The sequence below is a fragment of the Blastocystis sp. subtype 4 genome, assembly GCF_000743755.1.
Source record: "Blastocystis sp. subtype 4 strain WR1 chromosome Unknown seqid_0058, whole genome shotgun sequence".
Classification (NCBI taxonomy): Eukaryota; class Bigyra; order Opalinata; family Blastocystidae; genus Blastocystis; species Blastocystis sp. subtype 4.
The window spans coordinates 1-25,562 of NW_014569489.1; the positions used below are offsets into that span (position 1 = coordinate 1).

Sequence of the window (25,562 nt, forward strand, 5' to 3'; positions counted from 1 at the left end):
AAATGGAGTTCGTCGTGGAACCGAGTCTGTGGTGATAAAGCAGGGTGATGTGGTGTTGGAGACCTTTGTAACACCTGATGACACTGGAAACAATGCTGCTAGTTCTCATACTGTTGAGTATTGTCTTCCTTCAGGTCTGTATACGATGGAATTCATCGAAGAGACTGGATTGGGATGGTCCGATGGTTCTTATGTGACTCTGAGTACAGTGGATGGAGAAGGCAACGAAGTGAAGATTGGAAACTATGGAGGCATTAAGGGAGGTGATTCCTTCAAGTTTGCTCTTGGTTCTCTCTTCAGTGGTGTTGCTGGATGGACCTATCTTGCTGATGGAACCATTCCTAGTGGTTGGACAAGTGCTTCAATGACTGATTCATGGAATAGTCTTGATTCTGTCTCTGTTCTTGGCCACAATGTGTGGTTATTGCGCAAATCAGTTACAATTGATTCGATTGAAGGTTATAATGCATATGAATTATCGATTACTTGTCATGCAGGTGTGATAGTGTATGTGAATGGTGTGGAAACGTATCGTGTTGGAGTTGATGGAGAACTCACTGGATCCTCCACTTCATCAATCCAGTCGTCAACAACCCAGACTCGTGTATTCAGAGGATTAGTAGGTACTGGTTATCTCGTAGCAGGTACCAATATAATTGCTGTGGCTGTTGTCAATTCAGATGGAAACACAATCACAGTTGATTTCACTGCAGAGATGCGTCTGTTGGCAGCAACCAATGTAATAACCTACACGAATGGTATTGAGATTGAGGGTACAGGTGCAAACGCCCTAAATGATCTACCTCAGAGTTCTTGGTCTCTTGATTTGGAGGCTGATAAGTATGTGTCCTTCACTTGGTCTGATAGTCTTCAGGAGAAGATGCAAATCAACAAGTATTGTATTATGAGTGGAATCAATACTCCTGGAAATGATCCTATGAACTTCAAGGTGTACAGTACGGATGATGGTGTGATTTTCAACCTGGTGAAGGCTCATTCGCATGTAGTATTTACGGAACGAAAGCAGAGGAAGTGTTTCTATATTTCAAATCCTATCACAATTCGAGGAATGCAGTTGGAGGTGGAAACAGTGGCTTCTTCTGATAGTGAGATAATGACGGTTGGAGCATTCCAAGTGTTGATGGAACAGATTCCATCTTCTATCCCTGCATTGACATATTCAGATACCTTCATTGAAGCTATTGTTGGAAACAAGATCACTCCTCTATTCCCTTCTCCTTACTATCATAATTTCGAAGTGACACCAGAGTTACCTGATGGATTGGTACTGGGAACTGATGGATCAATCTCTGGTACACCTACTGAAGAAGATTATGAACGTACTCATATCATATCTGCATATTCTATTGATAATGTGAGACAGACTGTTGTAATCACGATTGTAATTGAGAGTTGTCCATCTGGATCAGTTCTCACATTCATTAACATTGCTGATACTGGTTCAAGAGGTCGATTCATGTCGTATAAGCTGATCAATCCATCCAATCAAGCAGTTATTGGAGCTGGAGGTCCATTTGATGATCATGATACTATCCTGGATGGATACTGTCTGAGTGCCCAGAACTATCAGATTGATATTGCGGATCTCTCTAGAGTGGCTTGGGCTTCTCCTCTTATTATTCGAACAGAATATAGTACGTTATTAACAATTACTGTTGGTGCCAGTCAGACACCAAAGAGTACTATATTCTATCCTTCTGTGTTCTTCGATGCTTCCACACAGTGGTCATATTTGGTATCGAGTGATACAACACCTCCATCTAACTGGTATACTTCAACTTATCAAGGTCAGTGGGAAAGAACTGTCATTAGTTCGATACCAGCTCCTACAGGTTACACTAGCTATTACTGTATGGATTTCAGTATCTATGCTACAGCTCCTTATGCTCAGATCGCCACAACAGTTACTACTCGAGGTGGATTCGCCTTGTATCTCAATGGTGAGGAACTCAGACGATATAACCTCCCTGCTGGAACTCTAACAGTTGACACGAAGTCAGTAGCAGATACAGAACAGCCAATAAGTATTCGATTTGCTGAGAACTTTGCTGGTGCAGGTGTTGGCAATCAGAATAACCATCTGTGTGTGGAAGTTCACACTAGTTCTCTTCTGTCAGCCAATGAGTTTAATTTCAATCTTGAGCTGGTAGAATCGAGTGATGATCTGTGGGTTGATGGACAATTCTCGTCGAACAGTAACGGTTATGATGATGGATACTGGCATGAAGGAGCTGAACATGCTACCAATAAGAATACGAATGATAAGATGACTGCACTGGATGCTGATTTCGCAACAGGAGCTGATCATCTGTGGTTACAATGGACCTACAACAATCATCGTCATGAGAATTTGAATTACATGCGAATGTATTCTGGAAATGGAAATACCAGAAATCCAGGCAATTTTATCTTTAAGGCTTCGAATGATGGAGAGGAATGGGTAACTCTTGGTACGGCTACAGCAGTGTGGCCTAGTGGTTCGTATGGTCGTTACAAGGAGTTTGATATTGATAATGATCAGTCGTATAACATGTATCGTGTGGAGATGTGGGGTTCTACGAGTGAGGGTATTGAGGTTGGTGAGATCTATATGGGTTGTCATTCAACCATCTCCATTTGTGAAGCTCAAGATGGATATTCGGCTTCCTTTGTCGGTAGTAAGTCATTCCGTTCGTGTCAATATGGATACAGTGGTGCCATATATCGATTGTGTCAGGACGATTTGACACTGAGTTCCGTAGAAGAGGACCAATGTACTCTTGATGCTCCTTCGAATCTTCGCTATGGACGAAGGAACAGTGTAACCATTATCTACCAGAAAGAACAGTCTTTCGCTCCTACAGTGAATGGACTGGTGGATAGTTACGCTATTCAACCTCTCCTCCCGAATAATCTTGTTTTCGATACAACCACAGGTGTTCTGTCAGGAACCCTCCAGACCGAAGTAACAGACCAATCCTTCACTATCACAGCTCAGAATTCAATGGGTTCTGCTGTGGCAGTTATCTCTCTCACTTCAGTGATTGTGAATTGCGAAGCAACCAGTGAGTATCCAGCATTGGCTCATGGTGAGTCCTTGGTGACAAGTTGTCCTCCCTACTACATTGGATATGGTCAGGTCCGTTGTATTGGTGGTGAGTTTACTGATATTGAATTGGATCATTGTTCCTTCCGTTCATCCACCTTCTTCACCTTCGGCTTCACAACACTTCATCTCTTGACAGGTGTTGCTATGAGTCCCATGACTCTCTTGGCTGATGCGAACTTCAACTCGCTAACTATCGATAAGGAATTACCTGCTGGATTGGTATTCAGAGGAAGAGAACTATCTGGAATTCCCACTGAGGCTACAGAGACCACAGTATACACATTCACAGGAGAAAGTCCTGCTGGAACGGTCACAACGACTCTGACAATCACTGTGGAGGACTATGGTTGTGCTGCTCTCGACTCCTTCCCAGCTGCTGGCAATGGTGAAATCTCCTCTTCCACTGAAGCTTGTCCCGAGCACATGCAAGGAACAGCCACGCGTCTATGTACAAATGGATTGTTTGGTCCTATCAACACGTCTCAGTGTGTCTACACCTCTATCACCAGTCTTCAATACTCATCATCCTCTTTCACCTTCACTGCTGGAGAAGGTGTCGTGATTAATGAGCCAACCTATCAGGGATATGCTTCTACTTTCTCCATTTCTCCAAATACACCTCTTACCATCAGTAGTACTGGAGCAATCACTGGAATCCTTCCTGAACCTGGTTCTTATCCATTCACAGTAACTGCTTGGAACCCTGAAGGCAGTTTACCAACTACAATCAGTATTACGGTCAATCCAAAGCCTTGTACAGGTGTGAATGGTATTTCTATAGCTTCAGGCGAGCGGATATTATCAGCTTGTCCTGCCTATCATACTGGAAACGCTTATCGTACATGTCTGAATGGTGTGTTGTCAGCTGTTCAATATGATGAATGTGTTTTACTTCCTCCTTCAGGTTTCAGTTATAGTAGTGATGAGATAACGATACCAGTCTACACATTATTCGCTTCTGGATATCCTACGGTGAATTCTACAGTTACATCCTATTCAATTGTTCCTGAGACACCTGATGGAGTTAGTTTAGACCCGACCAATGGTAATCTGGAAGGAGTTCCTACCAATGTGGATGTGACTGTTTTCACAATTACTGCAAGTAATGCTGCTGGCAGTACTTCATTTGAATTAACATTGAGAGTGGTTGGTTTGACTTGTCCTGCTTTGAAGGATGTTCCTGAGACTGCTGTGGGTGAGAGTTATTCTTTTGATTGTACGACTTTGGAGGGATACAAGGGTGTATCAACACGTACTTGTCTGTTGTCTGCAGATCAACAGTCAGCAAAGTGGAGTACTCCTTCTGAGTTCTGTCAAGAGAAGAAATTAACAATTATTGGATTAATTGGAATCATTCTCATTGTAGTAGCTGTATTGCTTCTTATTTGGGGAATTCTGTTGATGGTGAAGAGAGAGACAAAGACCTTGAAGAAGACTACGACTGTTCCTACACCAAAGGGAGCTGCTCCTGTACCTGCTCCTGTACCTGCTCCAACTGTACCTGCAGCCTCTGTGCCTGCTCCTGCACCGGCCCCTGCACCTGCTCCAGCTCCAGCACCGGCCCCTGCTCCAACTCCAACTCCAGCACCGGCTCCGGCTCCTACTCCCGCCCCTGCTCCTGCTCCAGCTCCTGCCCCTAAATAGAAGCCCTTGTAGTGTTTGTGTTATCTTTGTTAAACAAACATTTCATCGACGTCCTCCTTTTGCAGTAAAGGCAATTGGTTGATTTACGATGAAGTGAACAGAAAGAATCGATGCGACAATACAGAGAAGCGAAGAAAAGAGAAAAATTCCAAGTAATAAATAGTATGGGATGTATGCAGATATAGGTACCTCAGTTAACCTAGATCGAATCGCGTAGTTACGTCCTACAGATTCATCTGCATCGAGACAAGCAGAGCAACAACAACACCCAAGATAACTCCACATATTGTTGACCCATATAGAGTTGAGAGCGATTCTAAGACAAACAACTATCTGATACCACAACGATTTCTCCTACAATATACACTTTACGTCGAGTGCCACCAAGAGCTTGGAAGATTCCAATCTCATGTGATGTATCATTAGAACTCGTCCTTAGAATAAGATAAAGTATTCATTCGTTACTCAATAGAAATCCAAGTAGCAAAGAACAAGAGAATACAACACAATGCACTCACGATATAGAAGTAGATATCAAGAGCTAATTCAGCATCATTAATTGAATTCATCAAGGACCGTCGTTCTGCAAAAGAAGCATCAGAGGAGTCTTGAAGCCTGTTCATGATTCCCAACATCATCAATACATTGAACGGGTACTGTCTGTAATGTAAGCATACTCACGATCTGTTAAATCATTATTCAGTTTGACTACAAGACGATCTTTAGGATAATCTGAAACCACTGGAACATCAAATATCGATGAGAAACTGGAAGCTGATAAGATAATGGATGGAGTTGATTGCATGAAGTTGTATTTGCTGAATCCGAATCCTGGGAGTTTCTGGACCTTTGAATCAAGTTGAAGTTGAATAGTCTGTTTGGAATTGTCATTCTTCTTCAACAATAAGAGAAAAATACTCAGATCCTTGGATATCAAGTCACTATTGATCGATGCTGGGAAAAGTGCAGGAATGACTTGCTGATACTCACGACTCATATCCAAAGGAGGCTGTGAAACTGATCGGATATCTTTGGAAGGAGGAACCATAAGAATTGATTCTTCATGAGAATGACTCAGGAAATCAGCAAGTGAGGTAGACTCAGACTGAACCACAACCATTGAATCGTCACTAGAAATCACTTTTCTCATATTATACGCACATCAATTGGAGATAATTGCTTGTAAGATAATAGACAGTCGGGCTCAGATGCTGATAGTCAGCATAAGTTGTCAATGTTTGAGAGAATGACGCATTTGTAATAATAGGGGATCCCAAGAATTCGTAGTTCTTAATGTATTGTTGATTCTTGCTTTGTGAAAGGAATTCACTGATAGAAGCTTCATCGAGAGAAGATGAAGATGTGATTAGGAAATCAGAAGGTATATTCAATTGAATATTCGCATAGAGAGTATTAGATTGAAGTCTGAGAAGACAGGCGGCAAATATGATGAATGTGAGTGACATGGTATTGAGAACAGCCAATCGATTATTGTGTGTTCGATGCAAATTTGCGTTATTTTTGATATAGAGAATACAAGTCTTTAGAGAACCAATTCGAGATACTACAAACGATAAGGCTGATGAAATCCAATGTGCTAGATACGTTGATACTAAGAATGAATTGGAGAATGAAAAAATGAACGAATTGAGGTTCCTAACAAGGCAAGAATTAGGATTAGATTCAATATGGTCATGAATTCTTTGATATCGCTATTAAGAAAAGCTTCAACAGCGAATACAAAGACAAGAATACCTTCTGCTAACTAGAAATCATACGATGAAGCAAAAACAACAAGAATAATTCCAAATAGAATCATTTCAATTGTGATGGGTGTCTTTCGATTGTCATAGACTTGAATCCTTGTGTCATTAACATCCTAGATAGAGAGATGATTAGAAGGAATACTGAATGCTGATAATCCAGAGATTCAACGAGTTTCTGTTTAGCTAGAGAATGAACAGGTGAAGCAATAGCAATGAGTGGAGACAGAAAACCCACAACTATAGAGAGGACATAAGCATTCGTAGGAAGTGTGAGAGGAAGATTAAGAAGGAGAAGACGATTCAGAATTACAGCCAGAATGACATACAATCCAATACTTAGTAACAATCCAACAATAATTCCAGGAATTGTGAAATAAAGAACTTGCATGATAATAATACCATTTGCTGCTCGTTTCTGAAGTCCAATAATACGCAATAGAGCCATTTCAAAACTAGTTATAAGAGAAGGCTGAAATAAGAAACATCTTCTCTTTAATACTACTTAACATTAGTATATAAATCACATAAGCAGCAACAATTGTAATGATGATATCAATCATTAGAAATACTTGCTCAAGTAAGATGGTTACAGAAGAAAGACTCTGTTTCTTAGAGAATACATGAATGGTACTTGTAATGATGTATATAGAAGATATGAAGTAGTATAATCATAATTCTGCGGTAATGAGCTCACAATCTCATTTGCATAATGATTGAAATCACTAGCTTTGAAATCCATTTAGTAGCGATACTGGGCCATTGATCCTCCTGTGTAGATACTGGCATGCTTTTCAGAGAGAACGAGATATTGCATAGCAAGATCATCAATCGCTTGAAATGGATCAATCTCTTCCAGAGTAACGAAGTCGAGTTCAGAGAAGAAAAGCACAGTGTTCAACTCTTCTTTCAGCATTTCACGCATCATACGAAGTGATAAGACAATTACAGAACCATAACTCGAAGGCCATTTTCCCTACGTATTCCTATCCATCTCCATACCTACTTCAGGTGATCCGATCGTATTGACTACGGTGAAATCTCTTTCAATTGTAGCATTCTGACGTAGTGAAGCAATTCTATCATAAATCCTTTCAATTTCTCCTACATCAAGCTCCTCATTTCATCATCCACCATTGTTGCATTCTCTCCTTTGAATAGTCTACAGTCATCACATTCTATTTCAGGATACTGTTCCAAACTGGAATCTGGTACTGTGGCGATCCACTGACTGATGTTCACGTCAACTTGAATAATGTCTCCAATATTGATGTCCATAGCATCTGCAAGCGATGAAGAGATGATAACCTCGTTCTCCCCTAGAGGAGGATAATCCCAGGATCTTCCGAAATTAATCTCCTTTTCATGAACACTAGCCATTCATGAACACATTCAAGTCTTACTCATCCAATGCAATTAAGTAGCAGTGTACATTTCTTAATCCTTCATCTTCCAATACGAGATATTCTTGTCCTGATGATCTTGATGACCTTGCTGGAACGAACCATCGAGCCGCTCCTTTGCTTCCTCCTGTCGCTGCCAATGCGAGATCAAGTTCTGTCTAAATCTGACTCATATCTTCACAAAATACTTGATTAACTAGGAAGACATCAGAAGCAGCCGAATTAGGAGTGATTTCCATATCTTGTTCTCCTACTTGCTTTTCTGCAATTCGAAGAATCAAATAATTGCTCCCTCTAGCGATACACTATTATTTAAACATATTCTTCTCATTCACTTGCATCAACGCAACAAAGCACACAACAATCACGATTGTGAAAAATCCAATTGTGAAGTTGCGTCTATGTCTCCCTACATCCGAAGATGCATATCTAGGTTCCAATGTGTTACAACCTGTACTTGAGTTGAAGCGATGTATTTGCAATTAATTCGTCAGCACTTGCAACCATGTTTAAAGCAACTTTCAGACGAAGCAACTTGACAACTTTCAACAAACACAACACAAGCTAATCTTTATTCTCCTTTGCTGCCTCCACCATTCTACTCATTACATATAATTATTAAATCAACATTTCCTTCTTCTCATCTGATTTGATCATTTCATCCAGTTTCGCTTTGGCTTCCTCTTCCATACGACGGATATCAGTCATGGTGAGACCATCCCATTCATCCATCATACATACGAGTTGACGCATTGTACGTGTGAACACTTTGATCTCTTGAGAACGAATCACATTCTCCACAATCGTTTGCAGACCGAAATATTTGAAGGTATTTATGAAGGAATTCAAATTCAATAATATCAATAGGATATTCGGCAATCACCTTCTTGTAACAACACATCACCGGAGCTACGAATTATCACAAAGACTAATTAATACTTTGTGTTTTATACCATTCAGGAACGAGAGGACCTATTTGTCTCTTGTTACTATGAAAAATGGTAACATCCTCATCCACAGGAAGTTTCTCGTTGCTTCCCTTCTTGGCCACGTCTACAAAGATGATCTCTCTCTTCTTGAGCTCTGCAGGAGTCATTTCGAGGGCATTCTCTGTAGTTCCATTATCATTTATGTAGCGCGATTCAATCACGAGTCTGAATTTCTCAATCGACAAATATCCATTTGTCATCACTGTAAGACAGTACGGATGGGCGTTCCAAGCTTCTTCCCAAAGGAAAAGCGAGTCTACATATCAAAACATATGAAAAACTATACCAGAGGGCATCATAGCTTTCACCACTCTCGGAACCATAGAGGCCAACAAATACCTACATCGTCAGAACCAACCCTCGATACAACTTCTTGAGAGTATACTGTCCCTTGACCTTTGGAATGGCAGTCTTGCTGATTTCACTTACACCCATATGGCCATCCGTATTGTCAAATCTAGAGATAATCGAGGTGATAAACAGAGTACGGTTCATTCTTGACGACTACAATACCTTCACCTCCACCGGTTACCTTCTCTTGGGCTTTGATTACCATGGAAAGTTGTGCCACCTGAAAGTCACTAACACTCAGAGGCAATGGAATTCGAAATTCTAGAATCATAGCAAAACGTGTACTTAAGAAATGATCCTGTACGAATGAAGCAAAAAGTATATCAAATTCCCGCGGGTATTTGAACAAACAGAATAGAACCTTAGAATGTAGGAGGACCAACCCGAGCAAGGACAGGAACACTAGGCAAGAAAGATTTAGTAGATTGATAATTTGCAGTGGTTCCCATGCGTGCTTTCACAACTTCTTTTAGATAGTGAGCCTCAAAGATCTCCTTTCCATTCTCACGAATCAACTATCCATAATGCATCTCAAATAGAACGACATCCAACACTTCTTCTGTATTTGACTTGTTAAGAGACGAGTACAGCAAATCATGCAGATCATTTCCAGCGCGTTCACAACTGTCCAGTTCCATATATCTACAAATCATTCCTTCAGCTAATTCCCACAATTGCTGATTATCGCTGCTGAAGGAAAAGGCAGTACGATAGTCATCCTCAACAGGTTTTGGTCCATCGGCAAACTGCTTTTCCATTTCTTTCTTCTTATCCAACTACAGTGTATTTGGGAGAATACACACTACCTCTGCCGAAAGGGCTTCATCCTTCTTTACCAGCTCACTATTACAGTTTATAACCGTATTAGTCGCATCTTCGATTGTAGCAGCATTCTCTCTCAGTTGTCCTTGTAGAACACTTAACTCTTTGAACGATCCTTCAAATGAGTAATATCGATAATTTTTACGTAATACAGCCTCATATTTGGCGATGAACTCTGGTTGCATGATCTGTTTGAGTTGCCCGATCAGTCTAGATAAGAAAACGATCCAAATACTACTGTGGACGGTTATCAGCACACACAGGGAAACTGTTTCCGAAAGAAGCATGAAGATCGACAAAGAACTGTGTTAAAGGATACTAACATGAATTAAAAAGCATAGTATTACCCCTGATCGAAGATTCTGTACCAAATAAGAGATGATCTTCCCAGACTCGTCAACTACATTCGGGATTGGGAAAATACGAGAACCAGGTTCCGGACGAATATAGAACTCTGGGGCCGTCATTGGGAAAGTACGAGGAATAATCAGGTCTATAGGGAAGGCATAGACATTTCCTCCCCATGAACACTGATGTCGGAAGGAACAAATAATGCATATGTCATTTATTCCATTAATAACTAACACTTTACTTAACATGACAACAGCAAACCTGTTTGTGCAACCTTCATACTAGATGACACAACTTCAGGTGAAGATTGGATTAGTGCATTCACATTCTGAGGATACTACTTTTGAATTGACGACAAATCACCAACCACTGCCTGCATTTGTGAGATAAGATATTGATACTGCGGAAACATGCTGTGTTACAAAGAAAGTGAAACCTGAGAACAGAATCAATTGTACTATGACTTTTGGAATTGCTGAAATTGTCCCAATTTCAATCAGGAGATTCGATCCGATTTTGGTCTTAGAGGAAACACGAATTAGAACAAGACAATAACAAGAATACCCAATAAACCGAGAGCAATCGAAAAGAAAAGGAATAGAATAAAGAAAGGAGTCTGAGCAAAGTAATTGTTGTAAACAATTCTTCCCCCGATGAGTTCAAAATCATAATCATATGCTTCTATGGATAATATGACCCATCTATCCCCACCTTTGAGTTCGAACGAAAGCGCCATTTGTTGACTATGTTTGTCGTCCTCAGCATACACGGTATAAGAAGAGAATGTTGGATGAGAATAGTCCTACAGACTAAATAGAAAAACGAATGCCTACAAAGAACCCATAAATATCTCCAGTATGTGGATCGAGTGTAACTGTAGGAGGAAGAGCAGGATATATTTCAAAGTGTGTAGAATTTGGTTCATTTCCAGAGATACTCGAATGAAGAGTGAACTTCATCAGGTATTGCTGGATGTCATGTCTCAAGGAATACAAAGGTTCCTCAAATCCTTCATTACAAATATAGGGATAGAATTCTGGAAGCCATGTTACAAAATACCCCTTATTTTGAATAATAGTAATCTTGTATTGCTTATAAGCAGTTCGAGTGTTATTGAGTTGAAAATGATATACTTTGAGGAGATTATCACAATGTGGATCATTTTCATAATCCAACACTGTCCAGTTATCACCGTCATTACTACCCAAAACAAGCCATTCCCGCGGGACATAAGCAAATACATAATTATAGACAGCATATTTGTTGAGTTGAATGACACTAGGTAAAACACGTTCATTTTCCTTACTCGAAGAATGAATTGGAGATTGTAACGAAGCAATTGGCATGATCATCGAAATAGAAATACTCGCTAGAATAATCAAACAGTTGCTTAATATCATGATTCTCTACAAGTTTGGAATGTGATATCGGTGTATACTGTGGGACATACATACATCCTGAGAATGACTCCAATCAAACAAATCTACGTTCCGTTGGAGTAGCAGGATATCCATAGATATACACATTGTTGAGATGAGGTTGATTGTCAATCATAATTGCAATCACATTGCTTCCTTTCTGAAGAACACTTCCAGAATATAAAATCCTGAAATAGTTGCGATTATTCGAGACATGGTTCTCCTCTTCATAGATAAGAACGTTATTGAGGTAAACGGAAATAGAATCAAAATCATTTGTGATTCCAATCTCAACAGCAGAGTATACTTCATCCGAATCGAGAATAAAACGGTTAATGTAGATATTATTCGGAGATACTTCGCCTAGAAGTGAATGTTCATAAGTTGGAGAATTCTCATCTTCTCGAATCCAATCGCGCTGAAAATCATCAAACATGACCTCACTTGTATCAATTAATTTCCATAACTGGTCTATAGGCATTGTATTTGGTAGTACACCCCAGGTTTGGTAGGGAGAAACAATATACGTCACTACATCTGATCTAAATCAAGCTATAAATACTCCGAATTCGATAAGTCTCTTCTTTCCCATGGAGGCAACTTCCCATAAACAACAGAAAACCTTTCTCTCCACGTACTTCAACATAGGCTCCATCATCCCAGCCATTAGCTTGGGTATCTTTCAAAACAAGGTCATAAACAAGATTGACTGTTCTAGGAAGACAATACTCATACGTATGATTCATTCGAAATGTGATAAGTGGGGCTTCCTTGATAAATATCCTCCTTGTTCGGTTGATGTGTCCTTCAATGGAGAAAGACTCTTCTTGTTGATTGAAACTGGTTTCACTATTATGTTTAAACACAGAAAGATAAACAGAATCGTTATCACATTCCAATGCTCTCACTATGAATAACACATAGAAGCAATGCTTGACCATTAATGCAAATCAAGAAAACAATTGGAATCAACCAGAAGTACATGATTACAAAGATATACAAGAATCGATTATTCCCGCGGTTTCAGTCACCGTTTTAAGGAAGCAGTTCTTTGTCCAATGACTCTAAATCGGCTTAAGAGCATCTCTTTTTGTCTTTTAGTATGTATCATTAGTTTTGGTACCCTCTTTTATGTGCCTTGGTCTAGCAAGGAGTTTGATTAATCAATTCAAATCACTCGTAGACCTGTTTCCGTTTGTTCATTCCAGGAACTACACATAATTGGTGAGACACCAGAATCGAATGAGTCTCAGGATATGTCTTTATTATTCGAACAGATGAATACTTATCAGGAGAAGGATGTTTTAAATCCCAACCAGACTTCTCTACGTTCTACTACCGAAACCCCAAAACTGCCTACCATCTCTCCTATGTGTAATTCAACTTTAGCTCCAGACGAAGAAGCTATTGAAATAGTTGCCAAGACATCAGACGTGTTTAATGCGACATTATCGCCGATTCAGATAGTTTCTGCATCTGAAAAGCCTTCTATTGTAGAAACTGAATCTATTTTGACCAGTTCACCAGCCGTAAAAATTCCTGGTGAAGTGGAACGTGAATCTACTTCTATCGAACCTACAGTGTTAGAGTCAACTGATATAGAAGTTCAAAGTGATGAGAGTTACTCATCCAAGAGCATAATCAGCTCTCAGAGTGATAACTCTTCTGCAAAAGGAAATATTCCCAAAAGTGTGAATACAAGTTTATCTAGTGTTTCGAAGAAGACCAAGAAGTCTAAGAAGCGTTCTTTATTTTCTGGCCGCAAAGATGCCAAGGAAAGAGAACGTATTATGTCTCACAGAAAGGTTCTTGACACTGTAGTCAACGTACCTGATCCGTTTGAAGTACAATGGCGTGCAGCCAGTAAATCTCACCTTCATTGATGATCCATAGAAGCCAATGGGTTTGTTTTTCCAAGTATAATTCAGAATAAACGTAAGCTTGCTATATGTTCTTCTTGCCGATTGATCATAGGCAATGCCGAATATCCATATACAATGAAATATCCATGTATTTGTCTTGATTTCATATCAATGTAGTTGTGTATCCTTCTAAAAAGGAGACTTCTGTGTCAATCATAACGGCAACAACTCCCAATCGACTGAAGTTCATTCCTTATCTCCTCAAACGATGGAAAGGGTATTATCTTAGAGAGGATTCAATCTTAGGGATTATTGTATTGCTATCAAAGTGAAAGAAGAGGAAGAATCTAATGTTGTTCAATCGATTCTCGAAATGGATCTTCCTTCTCGAATTCGTATTGTCGTGTATGGGGTAAAGAAATCGAATCCAGATTATAAACGATTCCCCGTGAATAAACTCAGAAACTTAGCTATTGTGAATATTGTTACAACTCATTTTCTCATCTTTGATATGGATATGTGGCCAATTCGTATTCCTCTATTATTCCCCTCATTTTTAGCATCCTTATATTCAAAGATCATGAAGATTCCCAAAAACATCTTGGATTCGTCAACGGCAGCTATAATTGTTCCTAGTTTTTTCTTGAACAAGGATCTTGTGCTGTCACAGTGCAAAGGTCTTATGAATTGTGCTATGCTTAGTGAACGTCTTTTCCCTCTGAACCGTACTTCACTTCTGAAGTGTATTCAAAAAGAAACTTGTTTGTATCACAAGACTGGTACAGTCACTCATGTGAGAGAATGAAAGATGAATCATTTGTAGAAGTATGTGAATTCAAAGTGGTTTACTCTCCCTTCCATGCCTCCTGTTGTAAGAGTGGCGTGCTTTGCCAACCGGTTTCAAGAACCATATATTATGATGAAATATACTCCTTCAACGCTCCTCTTTGATGAGCGTTTCACCGATTATGGATGTAACAAGGTCCAATACATTGATCATCTGCGACATATGGGTATAATGTGATATTGAGTCTCTTAGATGTAGGTATTCGATTCTATGTCATGACAGATGCTTTTGCTATGGATATTGTGCATCCCGAGTATGGATGTTATTATATGCTCATTTGTAGCTCTAAGTACCGAATAGCGTATATTGAAAAGCTGCATTCTGGTGCAGCACCAAATATGAGGCTATTGTGTTATGATTATCAGAAACAATTGGAGCATTTGTATCCTACAGCTAGAAATCAGACGAAAATTTGTGCTGGTCTCTATTCATCGCTGTATTGGACTATCTAAAAGCATTTGCATTTTTGCTTGTTTGTTTATGAGTCAGGGTGTGTTTATTCAATCTTTTAAGTCGCTTTATCGGTATGCAAAGCTCTTTGATAGCTATCCGTCGCTGAAAGAAGGAGTTTTCGATATTCTTGATTTGTAGTTTGTTTTATCGGATGTACTAAAGTCGGCATTGTATTCTGTCGATCTTAAGGCTCCAAAATGGTTCTCTCCAGAGATGCGAAAACTGTGTCCTTCATTATTAGAGTAGGTTTACAGGAATAAAGGATGATTATTTAGCAGTTCATTGGCCTATATTCCATCAAAATCAGCCTGTGCCTTTGTTGAGAGGCAATTTCAGCAACCACGAATTTTAGTGAATGAAGAAATGTAGGATTGTAGAAATATCTAAAGTAAAGGGCGATGGCCTCGATTTCTTCGTATCTCCAATTCTGTGATGCTGTATTGGCAGCTGCTTCTAAGAATTATCGAGTGAATCTGTTTACACCTGCCCTCCTACAGTCTCCAAACAGTGTGGCCTTTGAACGAGGTATTACCTGTTAATCTATACGATCTAGATAAACGGTTTTACTCAAGTGTACAGTTAGAACGTCAACAAATGACATCGCTTCGAGATCTTACAATCGGATCGTTACTTGTCAACTATCCAACGGAAATTTTGTCCAGAAATCCATTTGAATCTGTGCTAAATCGAGATGAGATTCTTTTCATTACAGATATTTGTGAATTAGGTGTTCGAGGTATCGTATTGAACCCGTTTAGATCAATTTCCTGATTTACATGTAGTCATAACGTGCGAACACGAACCCAGACCATCGACGGGAAGAAGGTGAATGTCGTAAGCACACGTCAACCAGAAATGTCAAGAAAGGTTTTTGTAGTACGTGACAAACAGCTATCAGATTGTCTGGACTCCCAGGTTGTTCGGTTGAATGATAACGAAATTGCGACAGTTACCCCAGATTGGGATAGGATTGCCCAATCCGATGCTTCATCAATTATGCAGTTTGATTCGCTTCAGTTCGTTCCATATCCTTATCGTGACAAAGAATGTAATCCTTCATTTAACGATCCAAAGTGTTATTGATGGATTCACTACTGGAACCCTTCAGATGTTTAAGGCTTCAGATATTAGTCCTCTGTTATTCAATAACGAGATTAGCAGAAAGATGATGGTTTCGAATCTCTATCATTCTCTTGGCGGTGAATGGTCATTTATTGCTCGTAGTATTGAAAGGAATATTTATTACAATGTTTGCTACAAACATATTAAACTAAGAACTGTCCATCATTCCCCATAGTTATTGCAAGAATCAACTTATTCTTCATTTCTTCTTTCGATTTCTAATATTCAATACAACCTCCCATTTTTACATAGCGTGGCAAATTTAACGAACGAATACAGGTTGCAGCAGAAGGTAAGCTACCTTCCAAGCCAGTTACCTTCTCTACCACAGTGAAGATATGGTCCTCATGCAGTTGTTCTTGAATCTAAATCTGATTCCATGTATCAGTACAGACCGAAATACGTCTCTCTCCTGTTACAAACATCATGAATTTCTCTTTCAACTCTTGTGAAAATGACATCAGAACACTCACAAAATCCTGAATGTACGGATCTGTCTTCGAGTAGCCCTGCGTGAACAATACAGAACGATACAAGTATTCGGCTGTCCATTCAATTCGGGTTCCAAAGACCATCTGCTCTAATTCCTTAACAGAGAAGAGAGAGAGGAAGCAAGGATCCAGTATATGTTGAAGACCTACACCTTAGTCCTTGTTTTCAAACCTACCTCGTACAATAAGATCAATAGCTGGCTTTACTCCCTTGCCAACAATGCATTGGATATACCGAGAGAGCCACAGAGGGAAATACTCAACAGAGAGTTCATCACTTGCCTTAGTCATCTTCTTGTTAATCATCAAACAGTCAATACGTATTCAGGAAGAAGGTTTACTGAAGGATATCCAGGTAATGAACAGTCCAAACATAGAGACTTTATCGAATGAACTTCATTCCTCCGAACTTTTGTCATTTGATCAAAAAGGAAAGAATTTGTCTTTTCCAATTCCGGGGAATATAATTTTAAAAAGTGTTTTGCTAGAATCAATTCTATTTGGCAAATGTACCTCCAAATACTGAATGAAATGATGGAGAACCTTCTCGAATCAATTTCATTAACAATGGATTCAGAACTAAATCCAATGGACATCCTTGCTTGATGGCAATTGCCATAAAGGTACCCAATGCATGATAAAGAGTCTTCTTTTCCTCAAAGAATGCATTTCCACTAAATAATGGGAGAGGAAATAATCCTATGATAAGAATAAGAAATGATTGGACGCACCAGTTTTGCACAATACATATTGATATGATGAAGGATCTGTTGTAGCCTTATAGTTAGTCTAATGCTAAATATCAGTCACAAAGACATACATAAATAGCTGGCTTCTCATATAAAACACAATCTTTGATTCTCTCAACAGTAGTCTTTGTCATACAGGATCGCATCTACAAGGGAACTCTCTCTTTCTGCTCCCTACAATACACTGAAAACTATATACGTGATTCCCGTGGTTATGAGTAGATGTGTAGGTAATATTCTGACTCCATTCTTCAAAGGAGGTAGATTTGAAAGGAAATGAGACAACATCACAAATACTGCAAACAATCGCCCCAAAATAGCAAGTAGAGTTGGATGGATGATTCTGAAACCATTCCAGCAACTCAGTAATCTCTTGACGTTTGAATCCAAACCAATACAATTGAAAGCAGTCATATGACATTCCACACGAATCACATGATAATTCTGAGATTTGTAGTTGGTAGTCACAATCTCGACAGAACAGTACCTCTAAATCTGATATGAGAATCAACGTGGATACCTGTCTGTCTGTCCACAGATAACAAACATTTATGTTCAGGACAGATCCACATATTCAGACAGGCACAAGAATAACAACGAAGAACGGCTCCTGATATATCGTCTGAACTCTCTTTCAACACAACTCCTTCTCCTGGTCCACGAAATGGACAATTTAGAAGACGTACCACTGTTGAGAATGTACAAGGAGTTGGAGTTTCATCTTTCCACAAATGTAACTCCCTTCGTTGAATTTCATCTCCAAATAAAGTAACAAATTCATTTGTAGGCCCTTGTCCAATACCTTCTTCTTGAGCAAATTTGACCTATGATAAGACAAGAGCGTAAGTCACTCACCTGCATTTCAATATCACTCTTGTAGACATTAGCAAAATAAATTGCGTCACTCAATAGATTCTCACGGAATATATCAAAGCGAAACAACTAGATAATGATGATGTTATGACAGACTAACAGAAGATATGAAGTGTCTTCCTCGAAAGGATGGCCATTCAAGACGATCTGATAAGGCATTCATTGCATGAACAGAACTAAAACCAGCTGAGTCTCTAGAAATAATTAGAGATTCGAATGTCAGACAAATAATCATGACGCTCATGGAAGGAAAAAGCCTCAGGAATGAGGTGGAGAAGTGCAGTGATCCATGAAGGATAATTGCAAGTAAGAATGAGAAAACTGTTCTGGAGAACATTGTGAAGGAAACAACATAAGCCCGTATGAACGTGAGTTTGTGTAGAAAACGAAGTGATTTCAGGAGAAGAATTAGGCCATAAATAAGACGTTCCATATTCCTGAAGATGTTCATTGAGTCGATATACAAGTCGCTCAACAAGGATAAGAATGCAGCCATTATGAGCGATTCCTGTGTCATAGAGATTAGGAATTGAAGATTGATCTGATAACACTTTCTCTAAGAATTGAGGCGGCTTCTCGTTCAATTCTTCGACTTCCTCAATATTCATTATCTCTGCTTTCTGATTGACCATGACCTGATTATCAAAACAAGAAGGGAACTGTTCTTCTCTCAATACAGTCAGATCAATATCGTAAACATCAAAAGGACTTGAATACTTAGCTAAAGGATTTGCTCGTATAAGTACAGAATAGAAAGTATTGTATACATTGTTAGCAAACAATAATTCTATATCTTGATACCTCATTCTGATTGTGGATGATCCATGCTCACCAATATCTAGATCAGATCTTATCAGTAACCATACAATATGAAGCAAGAGATCGAACAAAAGAGAACCGAGGTATCGTGATGAGAGAATCAAATATCATTCCCATAAAACGTGATTCTTCACATGGCGCTTCAAACGATATGATGAAGAAGTCTGATACTGGAATTTCGTTCAATAAGTGTGGGAAGAAACGAAAGGTTATTTTGCGTGTAAATGGCCATAGAAGTGTTGTGTCGTCTCCCACAGACATCTACAGTGAAGACATGTTGATATGACTCACTTCGCATGATGGGAACTGGAAGAAGAGAAGAGAATGAAGACATGATAAAAGCTTCTCTGCTAGAAGTGGAGCATTCCCGCGAGGACGGAACAACACAGCAGCTAACTCAGCATAGCGATTCGTTTTGAAAATTGCTTCGAACAACGGATAGAGAGAGTCATTCTTCCAGAATTGTTCTGGTTTGATCTCACTCAGTAACTCCTCCATAGCAAACCCAAAAACCTCTTCTTCGACAGAATAATCACCTTGAAGGAATGCAGAAGCAATATCAAGAGCTCTCTTCGATAGACCATCAGAGAGACCCAACTGATGGCGGGCGAGAGATTGACTGAGTACCTTGAGATTGGGTGTTTTGGTAAGATCACACTTCAACAAATAAGGAGAAAGAAATCGAGCAAAATCCGATGCATAGAAGAGTGGAGGTAAGATTCCTTTTGCTTGAATGCAAGTAGAAGCAATAGACAAGACGACTTCTAGAATCTTCGGAGAATACGACATTTGTAGTAAGAATGCAAGAACTGGGAAGAGATGGACCAGATAAGGTTGAAATGCTAAGGGTTAGGGAACTGAAGAATCCATACAAGGTTGAAATGTTGGAAGATATTGGAGAGTCGTTTGCAACACGATGAGCGTATTCTCAATAACAAGCTGAGAGTCACTCAGAGTATACTAGCAAGGAATGGAACGCGAAGAAACCTACACGCAATAAGGTGTTCATCACAACGAGAAGCGATACAGCTAACGAAGCACGTTCCATATGTTCAGCATTGCTACCTGTATCTTAGATTCACGAACCATTACTACGACTAGATAGGATTAACTGAATGAATATGAAGATACTCGCAGGCGAGACAAATTGAGGAATATGAATCATTCGAATCTCTTCAATAGCTTGAGCATCCGATCCTGAGAAGTCCGAATCATAGTAACACAAAAAACACTGTAAGCCTGAACACAAGACTGGTAACAGTTTATGTTGAAGGAAGAGTGTTATAAGACTGGGGATTTCATGAAGAAAATGATCAAATAGTTGAGATACACATCGGAAAAACACAATACAATCTTCTTGTTCTTCTCTTGAAAGACTTGGGAATAAACTGATACGATTCTGAAGAGCATCAATGAGAGAACAATAGAACAACTTATCCTTCACGTATTGACGAGCTACGGTAGGTAGAGATGTAAGAGGCTTGTTAAGGAAATAACGATGGAGAATATTTAGAGCCTCATTCGACTGACGTATATCTTGACCATGACAATACTTCACAAGTAATTCCAACGATGATAGAGTTAGATGATTTGATAACCATTTCTGCAGGGTTACCATCCATCTGCGGTAAATTGATGTTGAAATTGATTCCAGACACAGAAAAGTACCTGAAATCACATAGTAGTCTTGAACATTCTGACCCATATCATCATCAATCTCAATCTAGGTTAAAATAATATTGATAGGTCGTACACATATGAGTTTATTAACAAGATCGGATTGTGAATGGGATGATAAGGATCTCCAACAAGTGTTGATCAAATGGGTAAAGTTATCTCTATCTATTGCATGTTTTCTGTATAGGAGTTCCATCCAATCAAGACATAGCAACAGAAAATCTTGATCCTCCCAACTCTCACCAATAACTCTATGAATAATTCCAAATAAATAAAGGCACGTTTGATGAACTTTGTAGGCTTTGTTCAAAGGATCAGATAATTGAAGAAGATTGTTGCTCCCAACAATTTCTTTTATAATATCACTAAATCGACTCTATAGTAAAATGAACACGCCAATCCAACAATGATTTCCTGTTTACTTATTGTCAGTCCGTCCAAATTCAACAGAACATCGACTCTTTGAAGGATTGACTGTTGGGGATCCATGATAAGAGGAGAATGACAAATAGGTGAATTCCCACGGAATTGTTGGTTATGTCATTTCTCCTAGAATAGAAACGAATGAGAACTCTAACTGTTCTTTTTGGACTCACAACTCTTGTCTGTGTTCTCAGCTATGAGATGAGTACTCAACTATCCTTCAGTGCTCCATTCAAGCAATTCACGTATTCTGGTATAGTTCAAGAATTTGCTGACACGGATAGGAAAGAGGAGAATTGATGGATGGGAATGCACAGGAGATTCAGTAATCAACGAATTCTTTGTGCGACTCACTCCTGATCGTCAGAGTAAGACAGGCTCATGTTGGAGTCAATTCGGAATGAATAGCAAGGATTGGGTGACGGTAATCAAGTTCCGTATAAGTGGACAGGTAGGCTTTCTCATCGTTCATTATAAATAGGGAGCGAGTTTATTTGGAGACGGTTTTGCTGTTTTCTTCACTAATCATGCCACTTTTATCCCTGTAGTGAATCAATTGGGATATTATAGGATAGGGAAAGATGTGGGGAGTGACAGATATGTTCCGTGGTTTTGCTGTTGGTTTTTCTACTTTCAGAAACACAGAGGTAGGTTATTGAGTTTGAATTCACTGAAGTTTTCACGTTATCACCGTGATATCGCTCTCTATGTTGGTGATGGTGAGAATTCAGCTTTCATCCAAGATAAGGATCACACTGGCTGTTATTCCAAGTATCGTTACCACGAAAAGCGTCAGGATTTTTCAGTAGGATGAATTATTAAGATTCAAGTGCAGGTTGATAATTATGCTGTTGTGAAGATTGGGTATGAAGGAGACACCCAGACTGTACGTGTTTCAATTGATGAGAAGAATACAGGTGAATTCCATACCTGTTTCACTGATACGCTGAATCTGAGTCCAGATTGGTGGCATAACATTCATATTGGAATCAGTTCAACGACAGGTCAGTTGGCAGATAACCATGATATCCTGAGTGTCGAAACGTATTTGGATGTATCGGATCCAGATAAGGTAACAGAGACAAAGTCTCATGAAACAGAAGAGGTGGAAAAGCAGGAAAATGAACTGTTTATGCGAATGGTAAATAGTCATAGTGTGAATATCAATGCCTTGGATGCAAATGAGAAGGGATTGATGAAAGTGATGGAGAAGTTGGATCAGAAGCAAAGATCAAGTCTGAGCAAACTGGAGCGTGAGATGGAGCATAAGATTGTGGCAGTTGATGACTCATTGAATGCAATGATCAAGAAGTTACAGGAGCGAGGTGATGTTTCTGAGAATCGTATTCAAGCGGTGGAAGCATCATTAAAGCGGGAGGTGCAGAATAAGATCTCGAGCACGATGGAATCTCGTTTATCTATGCTTGAAGATGTGTTCAGAAAGAATTTGAAGGAAGCAGTGTCCAAATCCAATAAACGGTGGGTAATTCCTTTTGCTATTGTTGGACTGGTGATTGCTGTGGTTGTGGGTGTGATATATATGAAATACAAGAATTTGCAGAAATCTCATCTTCTGTAAGGGCTTTGTGTGTTTGTTGAAACAATAACCCATTCTGTTGAAACAATAACCCATTCTTGTCTCACAATTCAATATTACTGCAGAACATTATTCCTTATTGATAGTCTCCACTTCATTAGTCACAGTGTCAACTTCAGTAGTCGCAGTCTCGACTTCATTCGTCAGAGGCTCGACTTTATTAGTCACAGTGTCAACTCCAGTAGCAGCAGTCTTGACTCCGCTAACAATGTTGACTTCATAGCTCACACTACATGATAACCAGTTACTCTTGGAGTTGTCGAAAACCAAACGGACCTTTCCATCATTTTCACATTTCCATTCTCCTCGAATCAAAGAGGATTTAGAGGGAACACGGCAAAGAGGCACAAGAGACTTCATCAAACCATCCACAGAGATAAACAAGGCTTGAAATTCGATATCTTTGTCAAGAGAATTGAAACACCATGTTATCAAGTCACCCTTTGAAACATACACATCAACCTATGCATCAGTACTTCACATGATCCAAACATTTTCACTTCCATGATTGGAGAGAGAAATAATATCAGTTAACGCAGCAGGCTCCTAATAATGGATTGTCTTCAATTATCCTACATCGACAGCAGCTCGGCCTAATACACATCCACCTTCGCATTCACATAGTCCTCCATATATTTTCGGAAGATTTTCGGGCAAGAAATAGCTGAGCAGTTTGGAACTATTGTTCATGGGATTATTTCATTGTACAAAGTAGAAATACGTTTCAGCTTTTGCTTCTGGAGATCAGTCATCCATGGTTTGATGACTACAAGTTACCGAATCAATGAACATGTACTATTCCAGAAGTAGTTGAAAAGAGGAGGGAAATTGACAATATACACAACATCACTTGATTCTGGATAGTAATAAGTGTGAATCAGAATCATCTCTTTGAAAATGCTCATAGCACCGAGATTCATATGACGACTTAAGGAGAGACCCTTAAGGTCAATGATTGTGGCATTACCAATATAATCCACTCCCATCTTTTCACTGGCCTCTTGGATTATTTCAACGTCATCGTACACCTACCACGACATAGCTTTTCCATATACTCGTTGTAGTAGATGTGTGCAGTGAGAATTTCTTGAGCTGTGTAATGCTAGAATAGATTTCAAAGAACAGAGATACTTTCATAATATGGCGCAGATCCAGATGGCCAACGTTGAAAATGGTGCAAGGCTAAAGATAAGTCAATCGACACACTCATACTCTCCCCCAACGATCTACTTTGTGCGTTCGATAGAGAAGTCGTCTTGAAATGGTATCATGGTTCTATCAAAACAAGAAGTATCCATCAGTACCTTCTTGATAACAGGATCATTCAAAATGTTATCGATATTATTATCACTTCTCCAAGTAAGAAGTTTCTTGATTCGATTCACTATACATCACAAAAGTAGAGAATCCACATACACGTATTTTCCTCGCAGAATTTCGAAGTGTAAAGATATCGATAAATGAGTTGGTCTGGGAGAGAACACTCAACTCCTACACTTCACCCATGTATCAAACCACAACCGTGCTCCTGCATGTACATCTTGAACCTTTCCAGATTCGGCTTTCTATCTTTAGGAATACAAAAGTTCTGCATGTATAGAGTAAAATGATAGGTCTAACTTACTTTTTTAATGGCCGTTAATTATTTGGAACTGTTCTTTAACCTCAATTCTTGTCTCATATGTAGCTATCGAGAATTACCTAAAGTAACTCTATTCTATTTGTTGATAACGTTCTTGGTTGCTACAGCAACTGAAAGTATGTTATTTCTTGGCTGACATCATAGTCTAGTTAATAAGCAATGGATCCGTCACTTTGCTATCCATCGTTCTCTTCTCCTCTCTTCTATGGGAGTCATGCCTTTTATTTACTATAATCGTGTAGATTAAGCGAGCTGCTTTATCCACTTTCTTTACAGGAAGAGTGTCGATTGGATTCTTGATGTCCAGTATTTTTGATGCCAAATGTATGTGGGGCCTGGAAAAGAATACATTTAAACGACACTATGCTGACTTCATTTGGATGCTTCTCTTAGGATATGTTGGTACTTTGATTGGTTGTCTCTGCGTTCCATCTTATGTATATATTGGGATCTCTATGAAGTTTATGGTCTTATACTACTGGACTCGTCGAAATCCCTTCTTCCGAGTGAGTTTGTATATGATTCCACTGAAATCAACCTTTCTTCCCTTTGCACTCCTTATTGTCGAGTTTTTCATGTCGGCAGAGTATGTGAAGGATCATTCGTTTTAACAATAGAATACCATGGAGCGGTATTATTGGAGTTTTGTTGGGTCATACCTACTATTTCTGCAGAGATATCATTCCTGTAGTGTATCAGAAGCGAAGAAGGCCAATACCACGACTTACATGTGCTCCACGTTTTTTGTAATGGACTTTTGATAGAATTTAAGGTATAGGAGACATTTATGTGAAGAAGAGCATGCACATCAAGATTAATATTTCATTCAAGATGGGGGATTTTGTGTTTCTGTACCTTATCATATGTCTCTTAGTGATTGTTTTGTTGTTAGTACCTTCCAATGATTGGTTTCGAAGTCTCCATACTTATCTATATAATAACATGCATAAATCAAATGAGTGAGTAATTTTGATCTTATTTCGAATAGATAGAAAGAAGAAGGTTGATTAAGCTATGGAAAATGTCCGAAGCCTATGGTTTTGAAATGAACTTGTACTATTCAATAATATCCAGTTTTCTGGATGTGAAGGATGGGATTGGTTGTTGTTGGTTTGCATAGTGTTTATTTTTAATTTGTGTATCAATTCTATGATGAT

The 25,562-nt window shown here is 39.1% G+C and overlaps 11 protein-coding genes across 11 annotated transcripts; 4 read left to right on the forward strand and 7 right to left on the reverse strand.

The window, feature by feature from the left end:
* Positions 1–145: 145 nt before the first annotated feature.
* Positions 146–4,753, forward strand: JH06_1261 (hypothetical protein; the record flags this gene model as incomplete). Its single annotated transcript, XM_014673096.1, has 2 exons — positions 146–602; positions 624–4,753. 2 exons carry the CDS (start codon positions 146–148, stop codon positions 4,751–4,753), a joined length of 4,587 nt encoding a protein of 1,528 aa, XP_014528582.1.
* A 461-nt stretch (positions 4,754–5,214) lies between these two features.
* On the reverse strand, positions 5,215–7,258 carry JH06_1262 (efflux ABC permease; the record flags this gene model as incomplete). Its single annotated transcript, XM_014673097.1, has 8 exons — positions 5,215–5,368; positions 5,398–5,883; positions 5,915–6,365; positions 6,398–6,518; positions 6,549–6,632; positions 6,662–6,971; positions 7,003–7,121; positions 7,151–7,258. 8 exons carry the CDS (start codon positions 7,256–7,258, stop codon positions 5,215–5,217), a joined length of 1,833 nt encoding a protein of 610 aa, XP_014528583.1.
* JH06_1263 (hypothetical protein) lies at positions 7,259–7,896 on the reverse strand (the record flags this gene model as incomplete). Its single annotated transcript, XM_014673098.1, has 3 exons — positions 7,259–7,492; positions 7,523–7,595; positions 7,625–7,896. 3 exons carry the CDS (start codon positions 7,894–7,896, stop codon positions 7,259–7,261), a joined length of 579 nt encoding a protein of 192 aa, XP_014528584.1.
* Positions 7,897–8,847: 951 nt separating this feature from the next.
* JH06_1264 (phosphatidylinositol transfer protein beta isoform) lies at positions 8,848–9,530 on the reverse strand (the record flags this gene model as incomplete). Its single annotated transcript, XM_014673099.1, is given in 4 exon segments — positions 8,848–9,164; positions 9,195–9,247; positions 9,267–9,365; positions 9,397–9,530. 4 exon segments carry the CDS (start codon positions 9,528–9,530, stop codon positions 8,848–8,850), a joined length of 603 nt encoding a protein of 200 aa, XP_014528585.1.
* Positions 9,531–9,621: 91 nt separating this feature from the next.
* Positions 9,622–10,712, reverse strand: JH06_1265 (hypothetical protein; the record flags this gene model as incomplete). Its single annotated transcript, XM_014673100.1, has 7 exons — positions 9,622–9,774; positions 9,802–9,901; positions 9,932–10,035; positions 10,066–10,291; positions 10,320–10,399; positions 10,429–10,661; positions 10,694–10,712. The coding sequence occupies 7 exons, from the start codon at positions 10,710–10,712 to the stop codon at positions 9,622–9,624; spliced, it is 915 nt and encodes a 304-aa protein (XP_014528586.1).
* Positions 10,713–10,970: 258 nt separating this feature from the next.
* JH06_1266 (hypothetical protein) lies at positions 10,971–12,596 on the reverse strand (the record flags this gene model as incomplete). Its single annotated transcript, XM_014673101.1, has 6 exons — positions 10,971–11,113; positions 11,144–11,234; positions 11,266–11,710; positions 11,739–11,889; positions 11,920–12,381; positions 12,413–12,596. The coding sequence occupies 6 exons, from the start codon at positions 12,594–12,596 to the stop codon at positions 10,971–10,973; spliced, it is 1,476 nt and encodes a 491-aa protein (XP_014528587.1).
* Positions 12,597–13,847: 1,251 nt separating this feature from the next.
* Positions 13,848–15,011, forward strand: JH06_1267 (hypothetical protein; the record flags this gene model as incomplete). Its single annotated transcript, XM_014673102.1, has 5 exons — positions 13,848–13,866; positions 13,890–13,989; positions 14,019–14,505; positions 14,536–14,725; positions 14,758–15,011. 5 exons carry the CDS (start codon positions 13,848–13,850, stop codon positions 15,009–15,011), a joined length of 1,050 nt encoding a protein of 349 aa, XP_014528588.1.
* A 1,341-nt stretch (positions 15,012–16,352) lies between these two features.
* On the reverse strand, positions 16,353–16,916 carry JH06_1268 (hypothetical protein; the record flags this gene model as incomplete). Its single annotated transcript, XM_014673103.1, has 3 exons — positions 16,353–16,499; positions 16,530–16,771; positions 16,802–16,916. 3 exons carry the CDS (start codon positions 16,914–16,916, stop codon positions 16,353–16,355), a joined length of 504 nt encoding a protein of 167 aa, XP_014528589.1.
* Positions 16,917–21,307: 4,391 nt separating this feature from the next.
* Positions 21,308–22,745, forward strand: JH06_1269 (mannose-binding protein; the record flags this gene model as incomplete). The annotated part of the gene is made up of 6 exons (XM_014673104.1): positions 21,308–21,419; positions 21,451–21,617; positions 21,648–21,710; positions 21,742–21,813; positions 21,843–21,971; positions 22,002–22,745. The coding sequence occupies 6 exons, from the start codon at positions 21,308–21,310 to the stop codon at positions 22,743–22,745; spliced, it is 1,287 nt and encodes a 428-aa protein (XP_014528590.1).
* Positions 22,746–22,832: 87 nt separating this feature from the next.
* On the reverse strand, positions 22,833–24,357 carry JH06_1270 (hypothetical protein; the record flags this gene model as incomplete). Its single annotated transcript, XM_014673105.1, has 10 exons — positions 22,833–23,225; positions 23,256–23,309; positions 23,340–23,442; positions 23,472–23,529; positions 23,560–23,761; positions 23,796–23,945; positions 23,976–24,038; positions 24,068–24,147; positions 24,180–24,254; positions 24,285–24,357. 10 exons carry the CDS (start codon positions 24,355–24,357, stop codon positions 22,833–22,835), a joined length of 1,251 nt encoding a protein of 416 aa, XP_014528591.1.
* A 37-nt stretch (positions 24,358–24,394) lies between these two features.
* Positions 24,395–25,368, forward strand: JH06_1271 (hypothetical protein; the record flags this gene model as incomplete). The annotated part of the gene is given in 5 exon segments (XM_014673106.1): positions 24,395–24,521; positions 24,555–24,641; positions 24,658–24,991; positions 25,023–25,144; positions 25,184–25,368. 5 exon segments carry the CDS (start codon positions 24,395–24,397, stop codon positions 25,366–25,368), a joined length of 855 nt encoding a protein of 284 aa, XP_014528592.1.
* Between the last annotated feature and the right edge of the window lie 194 nt (positions 25,369–25,562).